Source organism: Antennarius striatus, chromosome 16 (assembly GCF_040054535.1).
Source record: "Antennarius striatus isolate MH-2024 chromosome 16, ASM4005453v1, whole genome shotgun sequence".
NCBI classification, from domain to species: Eukaryota; Metazoa; Chordata; class Actinopteri; order Lophiiformes; family Antennariidae; genus Antennarius; species Antennarius striatus.
Genome location: NC_090791.1, coordinates 1416701 through 1440352, shown reverse-complemented (window position 1 = coordinate 1440352; position 23652 = coordinate 1416701). Strand labels below are relative to the sequence as shown.

The following is a 23652-nucleotide window of genomic DNA, read 5'->3' as shown; positions in this document are numbered from 1 at the left end:
AGACTTCATGGGCTTGACCCTCAGCCTCCGAGGATCTTGGGTAATGTAGTCCTTAAACCACCTGGAGACTGACTGAACATTTCTCGGGTTCTGGGTCCGTTCTCTTTCTGCTCCGTTTGTTGGTCCTGCAGATCCAGTGGAGGAGGTGCTGGGGGGGGGCAAATTGTCTGATGGAGGAGGGGCTTTGACCCCCCCCCCACCCGGGTCTGTGGGGGGGGCAAACTGTAGGGGGAGGGGCTGTAAAAATAGTCCTGAGCCAAAGTGATTCCAGGTTATTAGATTAAATTGAGGTGTTAAAAGGCTGAAGCTCCGCCTCCATCAGACAGCCCCCCCCCCTGTCACAGGGGGCGGGGCAGACTTCCTACTGTGAGTCTTGGTAACAACAGCTGGTGGGAATCATGGGTAATGTAGTCTTTAGGACCTCGATGATTGTCATCAGTAAAGACGTTTCCATCGCACCACAAGCCCCGCCCCCACCTGCTGCTCAGGGATTGGTTAAAAACGAGGGCGGGGCCCTGCCTGAATTCCCACAGGTCTCCATTGATTCTACTGTTGACTGATTTAAATATAGAAGCCGTTCCGCGTCAAGAAAGGGAAGAACGAGATGTGGGTCACGATCACTGGTGGAACACGACCCCCCCTCAGGGGAACAGGAAGTGGAACCGGGTGGAACACGACCCCCCCACAGGGGAACAGGAAGTGGAACCGGGTTTGCCTTCAGGTTCTGGTGTTGAGGGACATTTGTGTCCAGTATTAACTCAACGCAGGACGTTCTCCATGTTCTCCGGGGGTCACATGTTCAGGGTCAAGCGGGGGGGGGGGGGGTCGGGTTTGTAGTGGAAGTGGGTCGGCTTTGAGCCTTCCTCCTCCTGACCCCCCCTCCACCCCCCCAAATAAAAGCTTCTCTTTCTTTTCTTCCATCTCTTTATTTGTTTGTCCCTCTAGCGACTCATCAGTGAGTGTGTGTGTGTGTGTGTGTGTGTGTGTGTGTGTGTGTGTGTGTGTGTGTGTGTGTGTGTGTGTGTGTGTGTGTGTGTGTGTGTGTGTGTGTGCGGTTTCGTGTCACTCGTCTTTCATTCTGACTCTTCTATCCTCTACATTTTATTATTACGGAAGGTTTTTATTCAAGTTGAATCCAAGACAGAACACACACACACACACACACACACACACACACACACACACACACACCTCTACCTTCTGTCGGTCTAGAATTAAAACTTTATGATTATTCTGCAGTTTTTTTGTAAAGTTTGACAATTTTTAATTTTTTTAAAATTAATTTGATTAATTAATAAGTTTTTCTAAACTTATTATACACACCTTGTATTAAAAGGAATTCTATTAGTATTAAAAACACTTTATGTGTAATAAATATTTCTCCAGGGTGGTGCAGTGGGTAGTGTTGTTGCCTCACAGCCAGAAGGTTGTGGGTTTGAATCCCGTGTGTGTGGAGTGTCTGTGTGGCTTCATGCAGCTCCAATGTTTCCTTGTAGACGGTGTTTAGGTGTGAGTGTGTGTGCTGGCGTCTCATCCAGGGTGTACCCCGCCTCGGATCCGTAATCAGCTAGGAGAGGATCCAGTGTGACCCAGGGTCTGAAAATTTGTCTGACACTTTTGGGAAATTTTTTTAAAAGTAAAATTATTTTATTTATTTTTTTAGGATTTTGTCAAAATAATTCTTAAAACTATTTTTTTCAATAAAAAACAAATTTACTGTTTAAATAAAAAAAAAAGATGAGAAAGAAAACACACACACACACACACACACACACAGTGGTCACACACAGAGCACAGATGGACTCTGGGTAGAGCCAGAGTTCCCAATGGATTGTGGGTAAACACAGCTCATTGCTGGCATGGTTTACTGCACACACACACACACACACACACACACACACACACACTGTGGCACCTGAGGTCAACGACCTGATTTAAGTCTGCATGGCAGCGGGGGTGGGGGCGGGGGTACAGATGGAGGGACGTCAACCAAAAAGAAGGGAGTCATTTATTTGGAAGAATTGAAGGAAGACGAGAAATGAAAGAGAGGAGATGCCTGAGAGTCTTAGCCAATCAGAGCGCGCGGGGGGCGGGGCCTGGTGGGGTCATAGACGGTCGAATTATCAAGGTCACTAAAAGGAAGAAGAGAAGCAATAAAACGGAGCAACGATCGACGCGAGGATGAAGAGAGAAAATAAAGAAAATAAACAAACCCAACAGAAAAACAATAAACAGCAAGTCAGAGTAAACAAACAAACAAACAAACAAACAAACAAACAAATGGCTTTAAAGCTGTTTAAACATCTGATTCATTCGGTTTGAATTCATTTCCTCGTTTATTTTTAAATTTTACTTCCTCGTGTCTTCAGCATCGACCCCCCCTCCCCCCTCAGTAAGCCCCTCCCCCCTTTCGCCTCACCCATCCCCCTCCCCCCCTGCAGCGCTGCAGGCCATCCGTGTTCACTCGCTCACGTTAAGCATGAACACGCGTGTGCACATCTGTGTTCTCACGTTCACACATTCAGTACGGACAACTTTATTTACACCGTGTCTGCAGGACAACACTTTAAACCAGCTGCATTGAACTGAAGTCACGCTCGTACCCGATTGGTTGAAACACGTGATCACGTGACGGAGGCGTGTTGAAGGCTGATGATGGATTTTATGGGGCGTCGGCGTCTCAGGATGTTCTGTCGGATGTCGATTTTGCCAAAGGATGAACAGGAAGGGTCGTTGGGGGGCGTCCAGGCGTCGCCACGGCAACCCCCGCGGGACTAGAACCTTTAATCTCGTCCGGCGTGGGGCGATGCAGCGCAAAGCGATCAAACATTCATGGGTCAATGCATCGCGATGTGTTAACTGTCAGTGTCGCCATCATGTGAAGGTCGTCACAAGTGTGTGACATCATCGGAGGCACAGCCAATCAGAAAGCAGAGCAAGTGTCGCAAAGCTTTGAAATATTCAGATGCTGTAAAGCAGAGTTGGACGGGAGGAGGAAGTGGATCAGGTTCAGTTCTGACTTCAGGCTCGTTAATTATTCATGAGACGGCGTCCATTACCGCTAGCAGGCCTGACCTTTGACCTCCTGCAGGTAAAGATTTATCCAATCTGGATCTCTGCCTCTGTTCCCCGTTAAATGTAATATTATTATAATTATTATAATTATTATTATAACTATTGTTATTATTGTTTTTTTACCCAACAGAAAGGGTAACCAAAAGTATTCTACTTTATTTTCTTTTTCTCAATGTAACACGTTTGATAGAATCAGAAGCAAAAAGAGTGGAAGTAGTAGAAACAGAGGAAGAGGAAATAGAGAAAATAGCAGTAGAAACAGGGGATGAAGCAGCAGAATAGTGAAACAACAGTATAAATAGAGGGAACAGCAGTGGAAATAGTGGAAATAACAGTAGAAATAGTGGAAGTAACAGTAGAAATAGAGGAAGTAGCAGTAGAAATAGAGGAAGTAGCTGTAGGAATAGCGGAAGTAGCTGTAGGAATAGAGGAAGCAGCAGTGAAAATAGAGGAAGTAGCAGTAGAAATAGTGGAAGTAGCTGTAGAAATAGAGGAAGTAGCAGTAGAAACAGAGGAAGTAATAGTAGAAATAGAGAAAGTAGCTTTAGAAATAGAGGAAATAGCAGTAGAAATAGAGGAAGTAACTGTAGAAATAGTCAAAGTAACAGTTGAAATAGTGGAAGTAATGGTAGAAATAGAGTAAGTAGCTGTAGAAGTAGAGGAAGTAGGTGTAGAAATGGAGAAAGTAGCAGTAAAAATAGAGGAAGTAGCAGTAGAAATAGTGGAAGTAATAGTAGAAATAGAGGAAGTAGCTTTAGAAATAGAGGAAGTAGCAGTAGAAATAGAGGAAGTAACTGTAGAAATGGTGGAAGCAGCAGTAAAAATAGAGGAAGTAGCTTTAGAAATAGAGGAAGTAGCAGTAGAAATAGAGGAAGTAGCTGTAGAAATAGTGGAAGTAACTGTAGAAATAGAGAAAAAAGATGTAGAAACAGTTAAAGTAACAGTTGAAATAGTGGAAGTAATGGTAGAAATAGAGGAAGTAGTAGTAGAAATAGTGGAAGTAACAGTAGAAATAGAGGAAGAAGCAGGCAATAAACCTGGAAAACTTGAGGAACACAATTTTCACTCCTGCACAGACATCACAATATTAATCAAAATAATATAGAACTTATCACACATTTCATGAAATAGCGTCACAAATCGTCTGCATGTGGTGGATGAGACATGACATACACTAAATTTAAATTTCATACGCAAAATATAAAATAATTCATCATCAAGCCTATGTGAGGGGTGTCATCAGTCTCTCAACAACAGAAACTACAGCTCCCATGATGCCCAGCAACAAAACAGGAAGTACAGCACGCAATTCAAACCCAAACAAAAGTTTGTAAAACTGAGGAAAACAAACAACGGGCGGTGATGTCACATCTCATGTTCACTTCCTGTTTCATCAACTTTAAGTTTGTTTATCAGCAGCTAAAGTGTTTGATTTTACTGAAGCAAAGCGTCACAACATCGTCAACAACTAACAACAACAAACATGTAAACACAACAACACAGACGTCAACAGGAAGGAATATAAAACAAACAAACAAACACTGAAGCACAAAGACTCACCGACAGACCGGGTTCAACCTGAGTACAGAGAAACCGCTTCCCTACTGGTCACTGTGGTCACATGGCCTCACAGGACACGCCTCTTTTAAAGAGACAGCACCTAATAAACGACAGAATGAATGACCTGCATCAATATGTAAATATTTAATAACAAAAATACACGAATAGTAAAAGTTCACAGTGAATTTTTATAATTATTAATAATAATAATTAATAAATAAATAATAATAAAACTATTATTTTAACCATTTGAGTCTCAAACTGTTTGGATTGAATTGCTCTGATTAGCTGCTGTGATGATAGAGGGCTATGATTGGCTGCTTTAATAATAGCAGGTTCTGATTGGATGCTGTGGTAGTAGAGGGCTCTGATTGGCTGCTGTGATGGTGAAGGCTCTGATACATAGGTGTTTTGTTGCTGTTGAAGGTGTGGTCACATGATGCAGAAATGCATTGTGGGTAATGCAGGAGGGTTTGGGCCTATGTGGAGTGAGATGAGCTCGTCCTCTGAAGGTCAAGCCGCCGTCCGCAGTCACATCCAGACAGAGGAGCCCTCTGAGCCCCGCCCCCACAGGCGGCGTCGTGATGCCTTCAGGGACCTGTCGGTCACTTCAGCCTCTGTCACACACACACACACACACACACACACACACACACACACACACACACACACACACACACACAGCGGCCTCGTCTTCCTCGTCTTCAAACGTGACTTATTTTCCAGTTTTGGTTTTTAGTGGTTCGCCTGAAACTACAAACGATCAGCCGTTGTTAACAATCAAAGTTCAGAGGTCAGCGATCAGGGTGTGGAGGTCAGAGGTCAGCGATCGGGGTCTGGAGGGTTCTGTTGGGTTTATCATCTTAACAGGTCTGTGTGCCGCCGAGCATCATGGGTAACAAACACAATGACAACACTCTGGTTTGAGCAGATAAGCTTTGTAACAATGAGACGTCTCTGTTAGACAATCAGCTGTCAGGAGACACGCTGTCTCCACGGCGATGGACGCCTGCAGCGAAGCAAGGGCTGCTGGGAAAAATCTGGAGGAAATCCAACAAGGGGGGAGGAGGGGTGAGGGTTGTTGGGGGGGTTGAGGTGAAAGGAGGGGTGGGGGGGCACAAACATATAGACAGGAAGACAGGAGGGATGGTTTATCAATAAACATTGATCATCATCTTCATCATCGTTATAGTTAGTTGTTGTTGTTGTTGTTGTTGTTGTTGTTGTTGTTGTTGTTGTTGTTGTTGTGTAGCATCTCTTCCTCGTCTTTCTTCTTTTTTTTAATTCTCTTTATATCCGTGTTAAAACACTGGAGTGATTATGATTGATTGATTGATTGATTGATTGATTGATTGATTGATTGATTGATTGATTGATTGATTGTAAACTTCTGGTTGGACACCAAACATTAAGTTCTAGATATGTGATCTTGGTTCTGCTCCTGGTCCTGGTCTTGATCCTACTTCTGGTTCTATTTCTGGTTTTATTCCTGATCCTGGTTCTGGTCCTGGTTTTGGTCTGATTGTGGTTCTGGTCCTGGTTCTGCTCGTTTTTCTGGTGCTGATCCTGGTTCTGTTCCTGGTCTTAGTTCTGGTCCTAAACTTTGTTCTAATCCTGGCTCTGATCATGGTTCAGGTTCTGGTTCTGATCCTGGTCCTGATCCTGGTTCTGATCCTGGTCCTGGTCTTAATACTGATACTGATACAGATCCTGTTTCTGGTCCTGATCCTGGTTCTGTTCCTAGTCTTGGTTCTGGTCCTGATCCTGATCCTGATCCTGATCCTGGTCCTGGTTCTGGTCCTGGTCCTGGTCTTGGTCCTGGTCCTGGTCCTGGTCCTGATCCTGATCCTGGTCTTGGTCCTGGTCCTGATACTGATACTGATTCTGATCCTGATTCTGATACTGATCCTGGTCCTGGTCCTGGTCCTGGTTCTGGTCCTGGTTATGGTTATGGTCCTGATCCTGGTTCTGGTCTTGATACTGTACCTGGTTCTGGTCCTGATCCTGATCCTGGTCCTGGTTCTGATCCTGGTCCTCGTTCTGGTCCTGATACTGGTCCTGGTCCTGATCCGGGTCCTGGTTCTGATCCTGGTCCTCGTTCTGGTCCTGATACTGGTCCTGGTCCTGGTGCTGGTCCTGGTTCTGGTCCTGATACTGGTTCTGGTCCTGATCCTGGTTCTGGTTCTGGTTCCGTCCTTGACGTGTGAATGGTCTTCTGCCTGCAGGCTAAGGACAGCGACGATGACGAGGAGGTGGTGCAGGTGGACCGGGACCACTTCATGGACGAGTTCTTTGAGCAGGTGAGTCGGGTTCTGGTCCAGACCTCCATGAGTCACTGTGACGTTGTCATGGCGATGACATCACCACGGCGGTGTGTGTGTGTGTGTGTGTGTGTTTCAGGTTGAGGAGATCAGAGGATGTATAGAGAAGCTGTCGGAGGACGTGGAGCAGGTGAAGAAGCAACACAGCGCCATCCTGGCCGCGCCCAACCCCGACGAGAGTAAGACGTGTTGTCATCATCATCATCATCATCATCATCATCATCATCATCATTTATGATTATTTTCTATTATTATCATGTCATCATTGTTATTATTATTGGTATTATTATTATTTTATTATTATTATTATTATTATTATTATTTTATTATTATTATTGATATTATTATTATAATTATTATATATTATTATTATTATTATTATTATTATTGGTATTATTATTATTATTTTCTATAACTGTTATTCTACTCGTCTCTTTGTTACAAAACTCTGCGTTTAGCCCAACATGCTAAAGTGTGCGAGTCACAGCTGGTGGCTAACGCTAACTTTAAGGTTAGCATCCGCGTTGGCGTTCAAGGTGCGGTCAACATCGGACAAACCTCCCACCAATCAAGAATCAACAGGAAGCTGGTGTGAGCTTGGCGCCGCCGCCGCCGCCTCTTCCTGACATGTCGGGGTAAACGAGGCATTTCTGCCCCTCCCTCCCCCCCACCCAATCTGTGACTCAGCAGAAAGGAGTCAGTGTCACCACGAGTCCGAGCTGTCAGAAGCTGAAAACCGCCTCAGACCCCGGGGCCCCTCAGGCTCTGATTGGACACGGAATACATCCGTCACTTGAAGCCCCGCCCCTTTGTTTCTTCACCTTTTAATTTAAATTAAAGCAGCGCCGCGGTGTGCGCTACTTAGTTAGTAGCTAACAGATTAGGTCGATGCCACATTAGCTTCCGTAGTTGCTAACAGTAGCATTAGCTTTGCTAACCGTTCTGACAACTGCTGCGTAGAACTAGAACCCAGGGGGCGTGTCTTTATCCTGTTTACATTCTCAGCACCAATAGGAATGCTGAATTGACGTCCGTTAGCAGAGGTAACCATAGCAACCTCTGATAGTTGGAGCCATTTTTTAGCATTTATTCCATTTCCTAAGACAACGCTAAAAGCTAAGCTAAGGCTTACAGCTAGCATTACTGGTTTGCATTCATATAAAGACCAAAAGGAGCTCAAAATCTCGACCAATCAGAGAGCAGGATCCAGGTTCAGAGGTTAAACGTGTCATTAGCGTCTTTGACTTCTTTTCGCCACTTCCTGTTTGATTAGCATCTCTGCTAATGTTTGTTGTCTGTTCTGTCGCTGCATGATGATGTGTTTTTTTTCTGTTTTTCTTTTCCATCCTTTCCTTTTTCGATTTCCCTCCTTTTTGTCTTTTCATCTTCCTCGTCCTCTTCATCGTCTGTTGCATGCTGCCTGAACACGTTCCTCTGGTTGAACAGGATGCTAACGGCTAAAGTGAGTGTCCAACGACAAAAAATCTATGTCATTCCACGTATTCTAACCGTTAAAGAGACGCTGAGATCTGATTGGCTGTTGGCTTTAAGCAGAAGCGTTCTGATTGGATGAGCTGGGATGTAGTGACGTTCTCATGGCGTCTGAACGGGACGGATAAACATGGCGTCACGCTAAGCGGAGGCGACACTCCTCCTCCCTCTGGTGACAACACGTCGCTTTCTTTCTTCCTCTCTCGGTTCTAGGTCAGCTCCATCTCACCGCCACACAAAAGGCATCCCAGCGTCTCTGCCTGAATAATGCATGATGGGAGTTGTAGTGGGAGCCAAACTACAGAGGCGATGATACTCTTCCTCACATCGTAGGTCAAACTCCTGCTCTGATTGGTCAATCCAGGGAGTGAATCTGACCAGCAGCCAACTCAGATTTTTTTTATTAATAATAAATTCGTTGGAGTTTGAAAATACAGGAATTTATGACAAAAGAAAATTGAGATGTTTCAAAATAAAAGTAAAAGATTAGATTCAGAATTGAGTTAAATAATCATCCTAATGAAAACCTGTGGTGGGTGGGGCCAGAGATGCAGCCAATCGCAGTCATCAATGAGCATGTTGATGAAATCATCTGCAATGATCTCCCTCCAGCAGTTTAACTCCAGGGACACACAGTGAAATAGTCCAGGTTCACGCAGTGAAACAGTCCAGGTTCACGCGGTGAAACAGTCCAGGTTCACACAGTGAAACAGTCCAGGTTCACACAGTGAAACAGTCCAGGTTCACGCAGTGAAACAGTCCAGGTTCACACAGTGAAACAGTCCAGGTTCACACAGTGAAACAGTCCAGGTTCACGCGGTGAAACAGTTTTTTTTTATCTTTATTTGAGACAATCATTCAGTTGTGACAATTCAAAATCAATGAAAGCTGAAAACTCTTCTATTGTCCACACAACAACGGGAAACGTGACCAAAGTTAAATAAATACACGTTATTCATTGTTTGGCTTTAGCATCACATGCTAATATATGCTAGCAGAGGGAAGTGAGGCGGTCAGACAGAGAACAGCGTGAGTCAGAGGTAGAACCGAGCAGCCGAGCGGCACTGCAGCACTCATAAATCTGACTGTACTGCTGCAGCCATCACACACACACACACACACACACACACACACACACACACACACACACACACACACACACACTTCTCCGACATGGCTGACATGATGAGATGTTACCGTTTCTGAGGACACATTATCAAACGGCGACTTCTCTTCTTCTCTGCTGACCATTATTTTTCCCGCCATGTTCAGTTTTCAGCTTTCGAGCGGGATCGACTCATTTAATAGAATCCACAAAAATAAAAAATAAAAAACAAAAAAATTACAAAAACGACAAACAAGAAGCCATTTATAAACGATATCCAGTGAGCTCCAGTCTTGACGCCATAAACCCTCCCGTCCACTGGAGGGCGGCGTTTGTACCAGGTGCTATCTCCTTCACAACCTGTGTCCAGCTTGAGGCGCTAGCAAGATAAATAAACCGAATTTGTGTAAACCAAATGTTTGTGTCGCTATGACGACGACCTGACGTCTCAGAAACGTTGGCTAGCAGCGTTTAGCGGCGTCGCGCGGCGCTAATCATGTCAACCAGCTAACAGCTAACAATGCATTTGTTTCTCTGCAGAGACCAAGCAGGAGTTGGAGGACCTCACAGCTGACATCAAGAAGACAGCCAATAAAGTTCGTTCAAAATTAAAAGGTAGGACCGCCGACATCAGCATCGCTTTGTCTCCAGCAGTCAGCTCAGCTGGCGTGATGAGTCAGCGATGTGTGTGTGTGTGTGTGTGTGTATGAAACTTTTCTCCTGCTATCTTAGCGACTAGTAGCGTTAGCATCTAGCATCAGTGAGGATGATGATAAGGCTCGAGATGAAGGTCAGATAGGGGAGGATGGGAAGACCATCTATTATTAATGGTCATTCTTGGAGGCGTCGGCTGATAATGATAAGCCCCGCCCCTTAGAGACACGACACATGACGTATGAGACGCCGTGAACAGACAAGCCCCGCCCACCCGCCGTGTTTCCCGTCGTTCATTTGAATGTCCAGTCGACCTTCACCACAGAAGAAGAAGATAAACAGAAACACTGGCGACGATTTATCAGAGGGAAATCACACACACACACACACACACACACACACACACACACACACACACACACACTCACACACACACACACACACACACACACTCACACACACACACACACACACACACACACACACTCACACACACACACACACACACTCACACACACACACGTACACACACACACACACTCACACACACACACGCACTCACACACACACACACACACACACTCACACACACTCACACACGCTGTCGGTTGATGCTGAAGGTTCAAGGGCATCGCTGTTTTAATGTGAACAGCCAGAGGTTTGACCACACACACACACACACACACACACACACACACACACACACACACACACACACACACACACACACACACACACACACACACACACACACACACACACACACACACACACACACACACACACACACACACACACAGGTTTTGCAGTGAATGGTGGAGATGATGCTATAATTAGAAACCCCACAAGGCCTAAGTGTTATTGTCCTGTCTCTCTCTCTCTCTCACACACACACACACACACACACACACACACACACACACACACACACACACACACACACACACACACACACACACACACACACACACACACTGCAGGTCTACTGTACCGCTCTGACAGCAGCTTCATGTTCTTGAAAAGTCATCGTCACGTCTGATTGGACCGGGTCACACACTGGTGGGCGTGGTTTCATGCCCAAAGCGAGGTGTGGTCCATCCAGCCACGCCCCCTCACGTACTGTCACATTTGGGGTCTGGTCCCTTCTGTTGCTGGTGTGTTTTGGTCAACAGGGAGGCCGTGTGACCGGTCATGTGACCTCAGGTGTTCATGTCAGAGAGAATTTAATATTTCTATTAATGTTTAAGTAAGGCTCAGAAGATAAAACACACACACACACCGTCAGGGATGTGTGATCTTGCTGAGTCATCGAGGATCCAGGGGAGAGACACACACTAACACACACACACACTAACACACACACACACAGTGGAAAATATTATATAACCATTTCATGTCATCAGTGGCTGGAGATGAAACAACATCACGTCACATGACACCAGGGCAGACCTGTGGCCAGTTACCATGGTACCCAAACACACACACACACACATGCACACACACACCCACACACACACACTCTTTATCATCAGATGTGATGCTTTGCTCTCACCTGAAGCGCTGAAGCGAAGCTGGCGCCCTCTAGAGGCAGCTGGTCTCATTGCAGCTACGTCCTTCAGTTTCCTTCACACCCTGCCTACATCACCCACAATGCACCTCTCCCTCCAGCATAGATTTGATCCAGCCTGGGGTCAGAAGTCCAGTAATTTAACTCTCCCCTGAACCGACAACTACAGACACAATAGTCCAGGTTCACGCAGTGAAACAGTCTTGCAACCAATAGGACGCAAAAAACAGATGTGACCACGCCCATCATATGGATGTTCTAATAATGTAATGAGATGAGGTTCCTGGTGTAGAGGATGATGATAAATGAGGCTGATGAAAAAATGATGAGAAAATGGAATTATGGGATACGTGAGGGACGTCCCACCAGTCTGATGGTTTGTCAAATATTTACAACATAAACGGATGAAACAACATGAAAAGATTAAAAGACCGGGACACAAGTAGCGGAGGTCAGGACCGGTAACGTCCAGTAAAGCTCCGCCCTAATGTGTCTAATGTGATTGGACGATTGAAGGTCAGGGGGCGTTACCTTATGGAAACGTGAATGAGCTGTTGACAGGTGGGTCAGGTGTGCGGTGATATCATCAGCTGATCTGCACAGCACTTGTTGTCATGGATACTGGAACACATGTTCAAGGGTGGAGTCTGATGACATCATTCAGGTTGTCCAGGTAACGGGACACCTGAGGACCAGGAGGAGGAGAAACATTGCAGACCTTTAACTCTGTGTGTGTGTGTGTGTGTGTGTGTGTGTGTGTGTGTGTGTGTGTGTGTGTGTGTGTGTGTGTGTGTGTGTGTGTGTGTGTGCTCCGCAGCAATCGAGCAGAGCATCGAGCAGGAGGAGGGTCTCAACAGATCATCGGCGGACCTCCGGATCCGTAAGACACAGGTGAGCCTCCTGTCCCGTTACCTGTGTCACGCTGACATGTGACCTGCGGTGCCGCTCTGTGATTGGCTGCTGACGTGTCGTCTGGCGTCCACAGCACTCGACGCTGTCGCGTAAGTTTGTGGAGGTGATGACTGAATACAACACCACGCAGTCAAAGTACCGCGACCGCTGCAAGGACCGCATCCAGAGACAGCTGGAGATCAGTGAGTACAACAGGACCACAATAGGACTACAGTAGGACTACAGCAGGACTATAGTAGGACTACATTCAGACTACAGTAGGACTACAAAAGTACTACAACCAGACTACAGTAGGACTAAAGCAGGACTGCATTAAGACTACAACAGAACTACAACAGAACTACAGTAGAACTACAGTAGGAGTACAGCCAAACTACAATAGGACTACAAAAGGACTACAAAAGGACTACAAAAGGACTACAAAAGGACTACAACTGGACTACAGCAGGACTACAGTAGAACTTCAGTCAGACTACAACTGGACTACAGTAGGACTACAGCGAGACTACAGTACGACTACAGCAGGACTACAGTACAACTACAATAAAACTACAGTAGGACTACAACAGGACTACAGTAGGACCACAGTACGACTACAGTAGGACACAACAGGACTGCAACCGGACTACAGGGCTACAACAGAACTACAGCAGGACTACAACCAAACTACGACAGGACTACAGTAGGTCTACAGTAGGACTACAGCAGGACTACAGTAAGACTACAGTAGGACTACAACCAAACTACACCAGGACTACAGTAGGACTACAATAAAACTACAGTAGAACTACGACATGACTACAGTAGGACCACAGTAGGACGAAGGTAGGACGAAGGTAGGACTACAACCAAACTACAACAGGACTACAGTAGGTCTACAGCAGGACTACAGTAGGACTACAATTAAACTACAACAGGACTACAGTGGGAATACAGTAGGACTACAGCAGGACTACAACAGCACTACAGTAGAACTACAGTACCGTCTAACCCCGTGGTAACCCTGTGACCCCGTGATGACCCTGCGACCCCCCCAGTGTTCTGACCTCCTCTCTCTTCTTCCTGCAGCTGGCAGAACCACCACCAACGAGGAGCTAGAGGACATGTTGGAGAGTGGCAAGCTGGCCATCTTCACCGATGATGTAAGCACCGCACCGCGGTCTCTTCTGCCTGAGCCATTCTGCATCCCATAACGTCCCCCGGTAACTGTGGGGATGGGGAATGGCGACAAGGTGCGCTGAAACATCAAGTGAATATGGCCGCTGTCACGTGACGGCGGGAACGACGTGCCAGACGCTGCACTGAGGTGCTCTTATTTTGACGGAGTCACCCCATGTTGTCATTCGCTCCTTCAAAATAAAAGCTCACATTCACACTGGTCATTGATGGTGAGGTCACATGATTCGCCAGTCATGTGACCTCAGCTGTGGCATGAACACTTAACACGTAGTTGAAAATCAGAAGCCACGCCCACCTGTGATGTCACAGTCCATTGACCAATAGATGTCAACCAACAGAACCCAGACAATAAAGCTGAAGTTACTCTGGGAGCAGGTAAGTGGTTGGGCTGACCTTCAAAATAAAAGCACATTTATGCAGGCAATACTTGTCCTTCCCATCCGGGTACGAAAGGGTTGTTCTGTTATAGGCTCCGCCCTACAAAGACAGTCCAGCCAATCGGATGAGACGAGACAAACTGATCAATAAATATAGTTAAAGATACAGGTAAACCTCAGCTCACGGTGTTTGGAGCCCCGTCGGTTTTCGAAAAAGATAAACGGAAAAATAAAAAGTTTACGTCATTTTATTCCACAAATACAAAAATTTTAAAATCATTATTAAACCGTTAAAAATACATAATATCATGTTACTGTATAATAAATCAGAATAAAAACATGAAATATATTATTAGCCTGTAGCAACCCCCCCTGACCCACAATGAGGAAAAAGCAGCTGAAGACGAGACGGACACATTTTTTCTGAACTATATTAAAATCTAAAATTACATTTTTTAAATTACAATTGATTCATATAACTAATATTATTAAAATACATTCATTAATAAAGTTTAGCACAGAAATCGGAATGGTTTTTTTTACTTACGTCTCCTGGAACGACGGAAGACGAGGTTTACTTATGTATAAATGTTTGTGTGTGTGTATATATTTATATATACACTGTATATATTTAGCTTTATGTGACTGTTTTTCCTTCTTAAGCCCATTTTTCTGGTCTTCAGATCAAGATGGACTCCCAGATGACCAAACAGGCCCTGAACGAGATCGAGACCCGACACACCGAGATCATCAAGCTGGAAAACAGCATCCGCGAGCTGCACGACATGTTCGTCGACATGGCGATGCTCGTGGAAAGCCAGGTGTGTGTGATGCGCAGCGGGACACGCGTGTGTGTGTGCTCGAGCGTCACGCCTTGACCTCTGACCTTTCAGGGAGAGATGATTGACAGAATTGAGTACAACGTGGAACACTCTGTCGACTACGTGGAGCGAGCCGTCTCCGACACCAAGAAGGCCGTCAAATACCAGAGCCAGGCCCGCAAGGTACGCCTGCAGAACTACAGCTCCCAGAATGCATTGCAGGAGGACAGATTTGTAAACTGCATCTCTCCTATCGCCCCCCCATGCAGAAGAAGATCATGATCATCATCTGCTGCGTTATTCTGGGCGTGGTCCTGGCGTCGACCATCGGCGGCACGCTGGGCTTCTAAGCTCCGCCTCCTGTCGCTGCGTTGACCGACACCGACCGACCGTCCGTCCGACCGCCAGCAGAGAAAAAAAGAAAACACCAACGACGACAACATAAAAACTTGAAACACAAAATGCAAGACAGATAACTAATCAACTAGGAAGGGAACCAATCAGATCACAGATAAGAGGAAACGCCGCGGGGTGGGTGGGGCTCGAAAAACAACCACAAAAAAACAACAACACGCCATCAGAGAGTAGCTGACGTAAACATTTACCAGTAAACGTATTTATTACTGATGTACATGAACACATGAAGCAACAACTACCATCCCATAATAATCACTTTTTCTTCTTCGTTGGTTTTGCCTTTTTTTCTGTTTGTTGTTTTTTTTTTTTGTGTTTTGAGCGTCTCAGGACAGCGATGGTGACCGAGTCCTGCAGGACACGCCCCCCCCAGCTGTTGATTGGTTGTTTGGTTCTGGAATAATCCAGAACGCGTCCCGGATTATTCCGTCCTCCGGAGCGTCGTCCTGCAGGATCAACACCCCCGTGTTTCTGGGAGGGAGGGGCCGTCGCCCCTTTTGACCAGCTAGCTTTGATTGGTTGCTCGCTCCTCCCACTCACCTCAGCCGGCCTATGGAGTATCTCCGATGGGCGAAGCCCCGCCTTCCAAACACCCCACTTATAAAAACCAGGAGAAAGGTTTTTATTTCATACATTGGTTGGAAAAACATTTATGGGAGGGGGTGTCATTTCAATATGGCAGGTTTCCATGACAACGGTCTCCCCTCCTTGTCACACCTGTCCAACCAAAGAGCGGGGGGGAGGAGTCTCTGGTTTCCTACTAAATTTGGTCAGAAAGGTGGAGCTGAAGGAAGGGAGGGGAGGGGCTAAAGCAAGCTGGAGGGAGGGGCAGTCTTTCTATGCAGTTTAGATTAGACGACTTGTCCCACCTCCTCCATCCGAGGTAACCAATGAGCATCGAGAGGTGTCATCTCCGAACTGTCGCCACTGCTCCTCCGAAAGATTTTTTAAAAATTAAGGGAACGCATTAAAACGTAAAGGAAGTGAAGTAATTTAAAAATAAAATGAACAAACTGGCTTGACAACAATCAGAAGACGCTGGTTGCCCTGGTTACCTGAGTGTTGTGGTGCTGTTGTTGCGTTTTTTTGTTGTTGTTTTTGTTTCAGTTCGGGAACGTTTGTTGCTTCGTTGTTACCGTGGTGATGCTGTTTCCGTGTGTGCGTGACGTGTCCTGTGATGTATCGGCCTGACATCAGTTAATGGATTGACCCTGCCCCCCCCACCCCCTCCTTTTAGTTGCACAGGTGCTATTAAACAGGAGAGTCCACTCCTATTGGTCAGTTTTCTCCATGGAAGTTGGAACATGTGACACACACATTTACAGCATAGCACACGCATGAACACCTCATTAGCATTTAATGTTTCACCCCCCCCCCTCAAACATATAGACCTTTAACTTGCCTATGTTACATATCATGCCAGTGCTAGTGTTAGCATGCTATAGCGTTAGCTTGTATTAGGGTTAGATTGTGTTGAAGCTAATTATCGGAGTTTTCTGCAGTTTTTAACGAACATTTTGCGCGTCCGGATCAGTGTTGGGGAGGGAATGAATGTGTGTTAATGTTCCTTCTTGACATCGGAGATAGACGCCGTGCCAGCCAGCTAGCTAGCTAGGTTAACTTGCTTACTTACCATTTTTAATCAGATTGCATTAGCATTAGAATTAGCATTAACAGTACTGCTACACAGATTGACTTTCACTTGACGACTTTTTTTCCCCAAAGTCCTGACAGGAAATGAGAAGTCTGTCTTAGTGCTAACCCCAACGCGCTCCAGATCGGCTACTTTATTGTACATTTCGAGGCTAAATGTTGTACATGCATGGTTATGTTACTGTTTAAAAAAGTGGGTGTTACCCCCAAACTGGACACACGAGTGTGTTGAAGTCAGTATTGTGGCTTTAGGTTGTGTAACGTTTGTGTAAAGGCTCTGTGATTCAGAGGCTCTTCCTCTGTTGAGGCCTACGCTCGCACAATCACCAACGACCACGACGAGTAGCAAAAACTCCTCATCCGTCTACACTATTCTTGGTGTCAAAGCAATAAAGTCGGTTTGTTTAAGTGTTTTCTTGGGTTATTTTGGACGAAAAATGTGTTAGCATGTTGGCTAACAGTGTCAAGATTCTGCCTCTAGTTTTGGGGCTGTTGAGTCGCAAATTTGCTTCTGGAGTTCAAGCAAGAAAAAGTTCTTTGGAAAAAAAAAGACATCAAAGTCGCTCTGCAACTCTACTGTTCTGGAAAGCCACGCTTTAAAACAGCAAGCTAGCATCATGTTTGACAAGTATTGTTAGCAAACAATAGAAGCCGGAGCGGCCAACGATTTCAACACAAGAGTACGGTGGTTTTTCTTGGGTACCTTCGGAGTTGTCGTTGCTTTTTAACGTATTTTCTTCAGCGTTACCGCTGTTAGCATCATTAGCTGTAGTTGTGGCAATACTGTGTAGTCACTAGATAAAATAAAGGGCGAGGACTTCTAGCCTCAGGTTTTAAGCTAAGTGGAGGTGGTTGGTTTTTTTTTTATTCTTCCCAAAACCAAAACTTGTGTGTTCACCAAAGCTTAGCAACGACGCCGAACCCCGATGGACGTTTGTTCGATCGCGTCGTCAGTCGCTTCAGAACCATTTAGCGCCGTCTCCAGTCATCAGTTGATTTGATTTGGTGTCTTTGTTGGCTCTGATGGAGCCACAGCACATCGTTCACCAACTACGGCCCACACAATTTCATATCAATCCCATAATCCCCGTGGTTGTCTCGGTGACGTCGCGGTCGTGGCGGTCGTCTTGCAGCGGTCAGGCGGTCAGACGTGTATCGGCGATGTGAGGATGCCGTCGTAGCACCAGCCAGCTTGTTCACACTGACGTTACTTTGCCGTATGTGTGTGTGTTTTCTGTAAAGTTCTTGTTCCTGTCCGGCGGCCGTCCAATCAAACGTTGCCGTTGGGAACGGAAACGCGGACAAACGTAGGCGTCCATAAATCTGGTGGTTAGCGCGTTTGTCCGGGTGTTCGCTCCTCCGTCCGTCGTTTAGTCTTCCCTTTGACCCCGTTTGTGTTTTTAGTCGTACAAAAAGACGATGTTGAGGATCGGGGGTCCGCCCCTTCCTTTCCCCGGCAGACCCCGCCCATCCCATTGTGTGTAATAATGATAATGATAATAATAATAAAAAGGCATGCAAAAGCGTTGTGGAGTTTGCATGATGGTGTTTTCTGTGCCCCACCCTCAACCTGTCCTCCATGTCGTGCACTTTACCGCTCATCAGACTTCAGTTAGCATGTTAGCTAACTACGCTAATAGCCCCCCGCTTAAACCGTCTTTTCTTTATCAAACACAAGTGGCCGTTAAATGAAACACGTCCTACGTTTGGTGACTTTCTTTGTATTTGGATTTTTTTAAGGTGGAAATGTTTATCCTGTGAAAGTTTGCTAACCTCCCCCTCCCCCGACCTCCGAACCTCCTGCTAGGTGGCGGCGACAGTTTGAACCGCGGGTCTCCGTTTGTTTGCAGTTGTCGTCTTTGTGATTGGAATTGTCACCACAGATGTTAATAATCGTCCAACCCGGCCTTGCGTGTGTGTTTGTGTGTGTGTGTGTGTGTGTGTGTGTGTGTGTGCGTGTGTGTGCAGCATGCGTCCCTTCCTCTTCAGTGAATCACGATTGGTGAATAAATGCGTGAATGTGTGCTTTTGTGTTGGAGCAGCACGACTTTCTCTCGATGTGCGAAGCATCCGATCGCAGGTCCACGGGTTGCAACCGTTTGTTCTCCGTTTTTTGTGGGTTTTTTTACAACTTAAAAAATTGCGAGTGTTGGGGGGAGGGGAAGGCGGGGGGGGAGAGATAAGACATATTTACGAAAAACACCATGATCACTGTTATTTAGTAGAATTCAAGCCAAAGCGTTTTCTTTTTTCGCCCCCTCCCCTCATGTGTTCTCAAAATGTTCGCCACTAATATGAAAGAGCACAATGCAAGTCAAGTTTACACGACGATAAGAAGAAAACTCAACAGCCCCCCCTGCCCACCACCAGCCCTCACTGCATGTTGGTCTGTCTGCCAATCAAACCAACAAAGATAGCCACAGGCTAGCTCACGTCACAACAAAGATGTCGCCTCCACGCCCACTTCCTGTTAACCTGTATGTTAGCGAACACGGAGGCCCTGGTGGTGCTTTTTCCCATCCAGTTTTGTGAAATCACGTTACTTTAGTGTCATTTTTCTCATTTTCGTGTTCACACCACAGGATCCATGCTTCCCGGCAGGTTTGGCTAGCTAGCTAGCGTTTCTCAAGTAGCTCATATTTTAGCCGTGCAGATGTTAACAAAGATAACAGCTCAGGTGAATTATGCTATCAAAAAAAAAAGCTTCGTAGTCATGATTGTCATGGCTACGGTGTCGCTATACGATTACTAGCTGGACTCGTTAGCTTAGCCAAACGCTTCACGCAAAAAAAATGGAAAGAGAAGGAGATTCATAAAAAGTTAAGGCTACTATGCTAATCAGCTAAGTTGTTAGCTCTTTAGCTAGTTTAGTCCTACTAAAGATTAGTCAGCTAATATTAAAAAATTTCTTTAGACCTATTTATCTTTAATTCGGCGTTGATTCAAATTAAGCTGACTCATGCTGGTCTCCGTCAGTCGGATGTGCTAGTGCACTAGCACAGAAAAAAAGCCTAATAGCGTTTTGAGCGCAAGCTAGCTACAGTAAACCTACAGTAAGCATTTTCCTGCGTGTGTTTCCTGCAGCCTTGTCAACCGAAGTCACACACATTGGGCTAAAAAACACCAACGCGTTTGTGTAACGTCTGCTTGTGCGTGAAGCCACGCCCTTCTGTTGTCTGGTGTCATCAGCGCGGGGCGTCACCAGAACAAAATCATCCAGAGGGTTTAGGATCAACACCAAGACCCAAAAGATCAACTTAGCATTAGCCTAGCGTGACTGGCGTACTGATTACACGACTCGTGTGTGAGTAATTTAAGTATTAGCTCCGTAAATCGATGGCGTCTGTCTTCCAAATATCTCAACAACAGACGCCAAGTTCAAAGAAGTTCCTCTGATTGGTTGAAATCCTCTGCGATGATTTTTGTCTTCCTGAAACTAGTTTCAAAAACCAAAACGCTTTTGGCGCCCCGCGCCAGATGACGCCCGCATTTCATTTCGTCGTGGCTTCGATTTGCTGTCGCGTTATTTTATCATGGTTGTTTTTGATGTTCTGTGTGAAGCTCCGCCCACATGACCTTCATCATAACTAACAGTATTTTGGTTTGTATCAGTGTTTTTTGCCCTAACGGGAGGGGTGGGATGAGTCAGGGGGAGGGACTTGAAAATAGACCACATGGTCGATAGGAAGTACGAAAGGCACTTATTATCATTATTATTATTATTATTATTATTATTGTTATTATTATTACCATAAATAACAAAATGCAGTAAAAACATTTGCAAAAACCCAGAAGGAAACAAAGGCTTCACACAAAGCGATCAGACATCAAAGCTTTCAAAGAGGGAGACGACGATTCTATAATAGCAATGATTTAAAGACGTACAAACGGAGTTATGTTATCATAAATAATAATAGTAATATTGAATGCTCGCAATTTTGTCAAACTGAAACTGGATTCTTTGTGTTCTGTAATTATTGTAAATAACTTCAAAGAGAGAAAAAATGACTTGCATGTCTATGTATAAATCTACTGAGATATCTATTCCTGTCAAAGTTGACTAGCAGCTCGACCGCTGTCCTTTTTCGACACCTTCATTAACATCTCCGGTCCCCGCCTTCGCCCCGCCCCCCTGCCCCGCCTTCTTTTATTCCGACAGAGAGATAGAGAGACCGTAGCCTCCAGTGTCCTCGTCCGCCACGCTCGCCTCCGACACCAGCCCGTCCAACGTATGACCGTCTCGTAGTAGGACATGCCCCTCTCCCATGATGCACTGCTCTACCTTCTGGTCGCTCAGGTGTCGCCGTTTCTGTCTGAATCCGTCGAGACAGACATGAAAAGATAGACCACGCCTCCGTTCATCACCCCGGTTCCAGAGGCTCCACCCACTGGCCCCTCTGATGAAAGTGCTTCCCTCCATATTAGGAAAATTAACTCCGCCTCCAGGGCTTTCCAGGCCATACCCCCCTGAATACGTTGGAAGCCCTGTTAGCGGGTTTCTCTCTCTCTCTCTCTCTCTGTCTCACTTTATGTCGCTCGCCCACTGCTAGCTAGCCAAATTATTCTGCTAAAACAGTGTAGATCCTGAATAGCCTGCTAACAGTTTGTTAGCACTAAATATCGTAACCCCACGTTGTGAGAAAAAAAAATCTGGGTCCGTGGATGGAATCACGCAAAGACCTGATTTCCATTAGCATATTTGGGCTAACGTTAGCCGGACCCTGGAGAGACGGGGTGAGATCGCTAGCTTCAAAACGCCGCTGGAAAATCACGTCTCGCGTTTCCGACGTACCTCAAAAACACCGCCGCAGTCTTCCATCGTTTCGTTGCCATCCGCTCCCCGCAGGAGGTCTTAGCGTCGATTTTTTTAATTATTTTTTTTCCTCAAAAAATCGCGTCGAGGCGCTCAAAGGTCACAAAACGGAAATTTGGAGTTTTTTTTAACCGACAAACAAACGGTCAGACTTCTAAAAAAGTAGCTCAGGTTAGCGAGGAGGAGCTTCATGCCTTCGAAGACTTTAGCGGACTGCGGTTGTCCCCGGAGTTGCCACCTCATGTCGGGCCCCCCCCCCCCACGACCCCCCAGCCTCACACGGGCCTACGCTATCAGAGCGCAATATAAAGAGAAACAAGGGCTTTCTTTATCATGCAGAGGCGTCGCGGCCCGACCGGCGACCTCAGACCTCCTGCGGAAATCGAACGCAACTTTCAACCCCCCGTCCCCCTACCCCTATATTGGAGCCGGAAGCTGTCTCAAGGGAGGGGGGCAGGTGGGAGACAGGAAGCCAGAAAATACGTCAACGGTTAGCGACGGAAAGGACAGCGTCGGCTCATCGCGCGCAACTTTGACCGGAAATGCAACTTGTGTCCCGTTTATTTTGTGTGTATGTATGTGTGCGTAGCGTAATGTAAAAGCGATCTGTCCCCCCACCCCCTCTCCACCCGTCCCCTATCTCCCCCCTTCCTCCCCCCCCCACTCTCGTACTGCTGTTGGCTGTTCTGTTTAGTTCATGTGACGTGCCAGTATTCCCCCCTCCCCCCTCTACTTTACCCATTTGCCTCTACCCCCCCACCTTCCTTTACCCTATTTCTGCCCCCCACCCCCTTCTTTCTCTCTCGCCCCCCCCCCCGCCCCTTCATGGATCTTTAAGATGACAACTCTATGCAGATGCTGTCTTTTATAAGTGTGTCAAAATTTTAATTTAAAATAAAAACTTTAAAAAAAAACAAACCCTGACAGACAAATATTGAAATGATAACAAAAAATGAATAAAGAAAAGGATCGTTCAGTGTACGCCTGTCGACTCCCCCCTCCTTATTGATTGGTGTCTTTTTTTTTATCTCCTTTTGGCTGCAGCGTCGCCATTACCCTCATGTTAGCAACAGCGCTAGCAGCAATGCTAACGTACAAGAAGTTCTGCGATGGCACCAAATCCACGTCTGTGCGTCGAGGCGAACAACGGTGCAACGTTTTCACAATGGATTACATTCTGATCACTATTGGAGCTGCTAGTAGCTGTTAGCAGCTAACGCTAGCTAACTAAAGATGACTGCAAATGGGGGAAGCCGAGTGACGTCAACATCCCACCTTAAAGAAAAGTGACCCAGATGAATATTTGATAGACACAGTTAGAAACCCTTTAAGAAGCGCTAAACATAGCCGTTTAGCATTTAGCGTAGACTGCTAGTTACCTGTATGACGGCTGGATAGCATGATGGAGTGAACACACCTGAAGAAACTGAGGGACAAAGAAAGACAAGCTGACAAGGCTATTGGCTGGAGGTCCTGTTGCTCCGCCCCAAGCAGGAAGTGTATCTCTGTTGGTTTCCAGATTAGCATCGCTAGCGCAAGCGGAATCGGATGTATGTCTGTTTCTGTAGTTGGTTAAAAACTGTGTTCTGAGGAATAATAATTTTTAATAATTTTAAATTTTAATAATTTTAATAATTAATTTAATTAATTAATTTACATTTTAATAATTTTTGATTTTAATAATTTTAATAAATGTAATAATTTTAAATA

The 23652-nt window shown here is 45.7% G+C and overlaps 1 protein-coding gene across 1 annotated transcript in view; it reads left to right on the top strand.

Moving 5' to 3' along the window:
* stx1b (syntaxin 1B) overlaps positions 1-22590 on the top strand; it is a 28078-nt gene extending 5488 nt beyond the window's left edge. Inside the window, exons 2-10 of the mRNA XM_068337639.1 lie at positions 6861-6935; positions 7036-7135; positions 10093-10167; positions 12591-12664; positions 12759-12867; positions 13754-13827; positions 14925-15062; positions 15135-15245; positions 15332-22590. Coding sequence (XP_068193740.1) covers positions 6861-6935; positions 7036-7135; positions 10093-10167; positions 12591-12664; positions 12759-12867; positions 13754-13827; positions 14925-15062; positions 15135-15245; positions 15332-15412 — 837 coding nt within the window. The 3' untranslated portion in view covers positions 15413-22590. The remainder of the gene's footprint in view (positions 1-6860; positions 6936-7035; positions 7136-10092; positions 10168-12590; positions 12665-12758; positions 12868-13753; positions 13828-14924; positions 15063-15134; positions 15246-15331) is intronic.
* The last annotated feature ends 1062 nt before the right edge of the window (positions 22591-23652 follow it).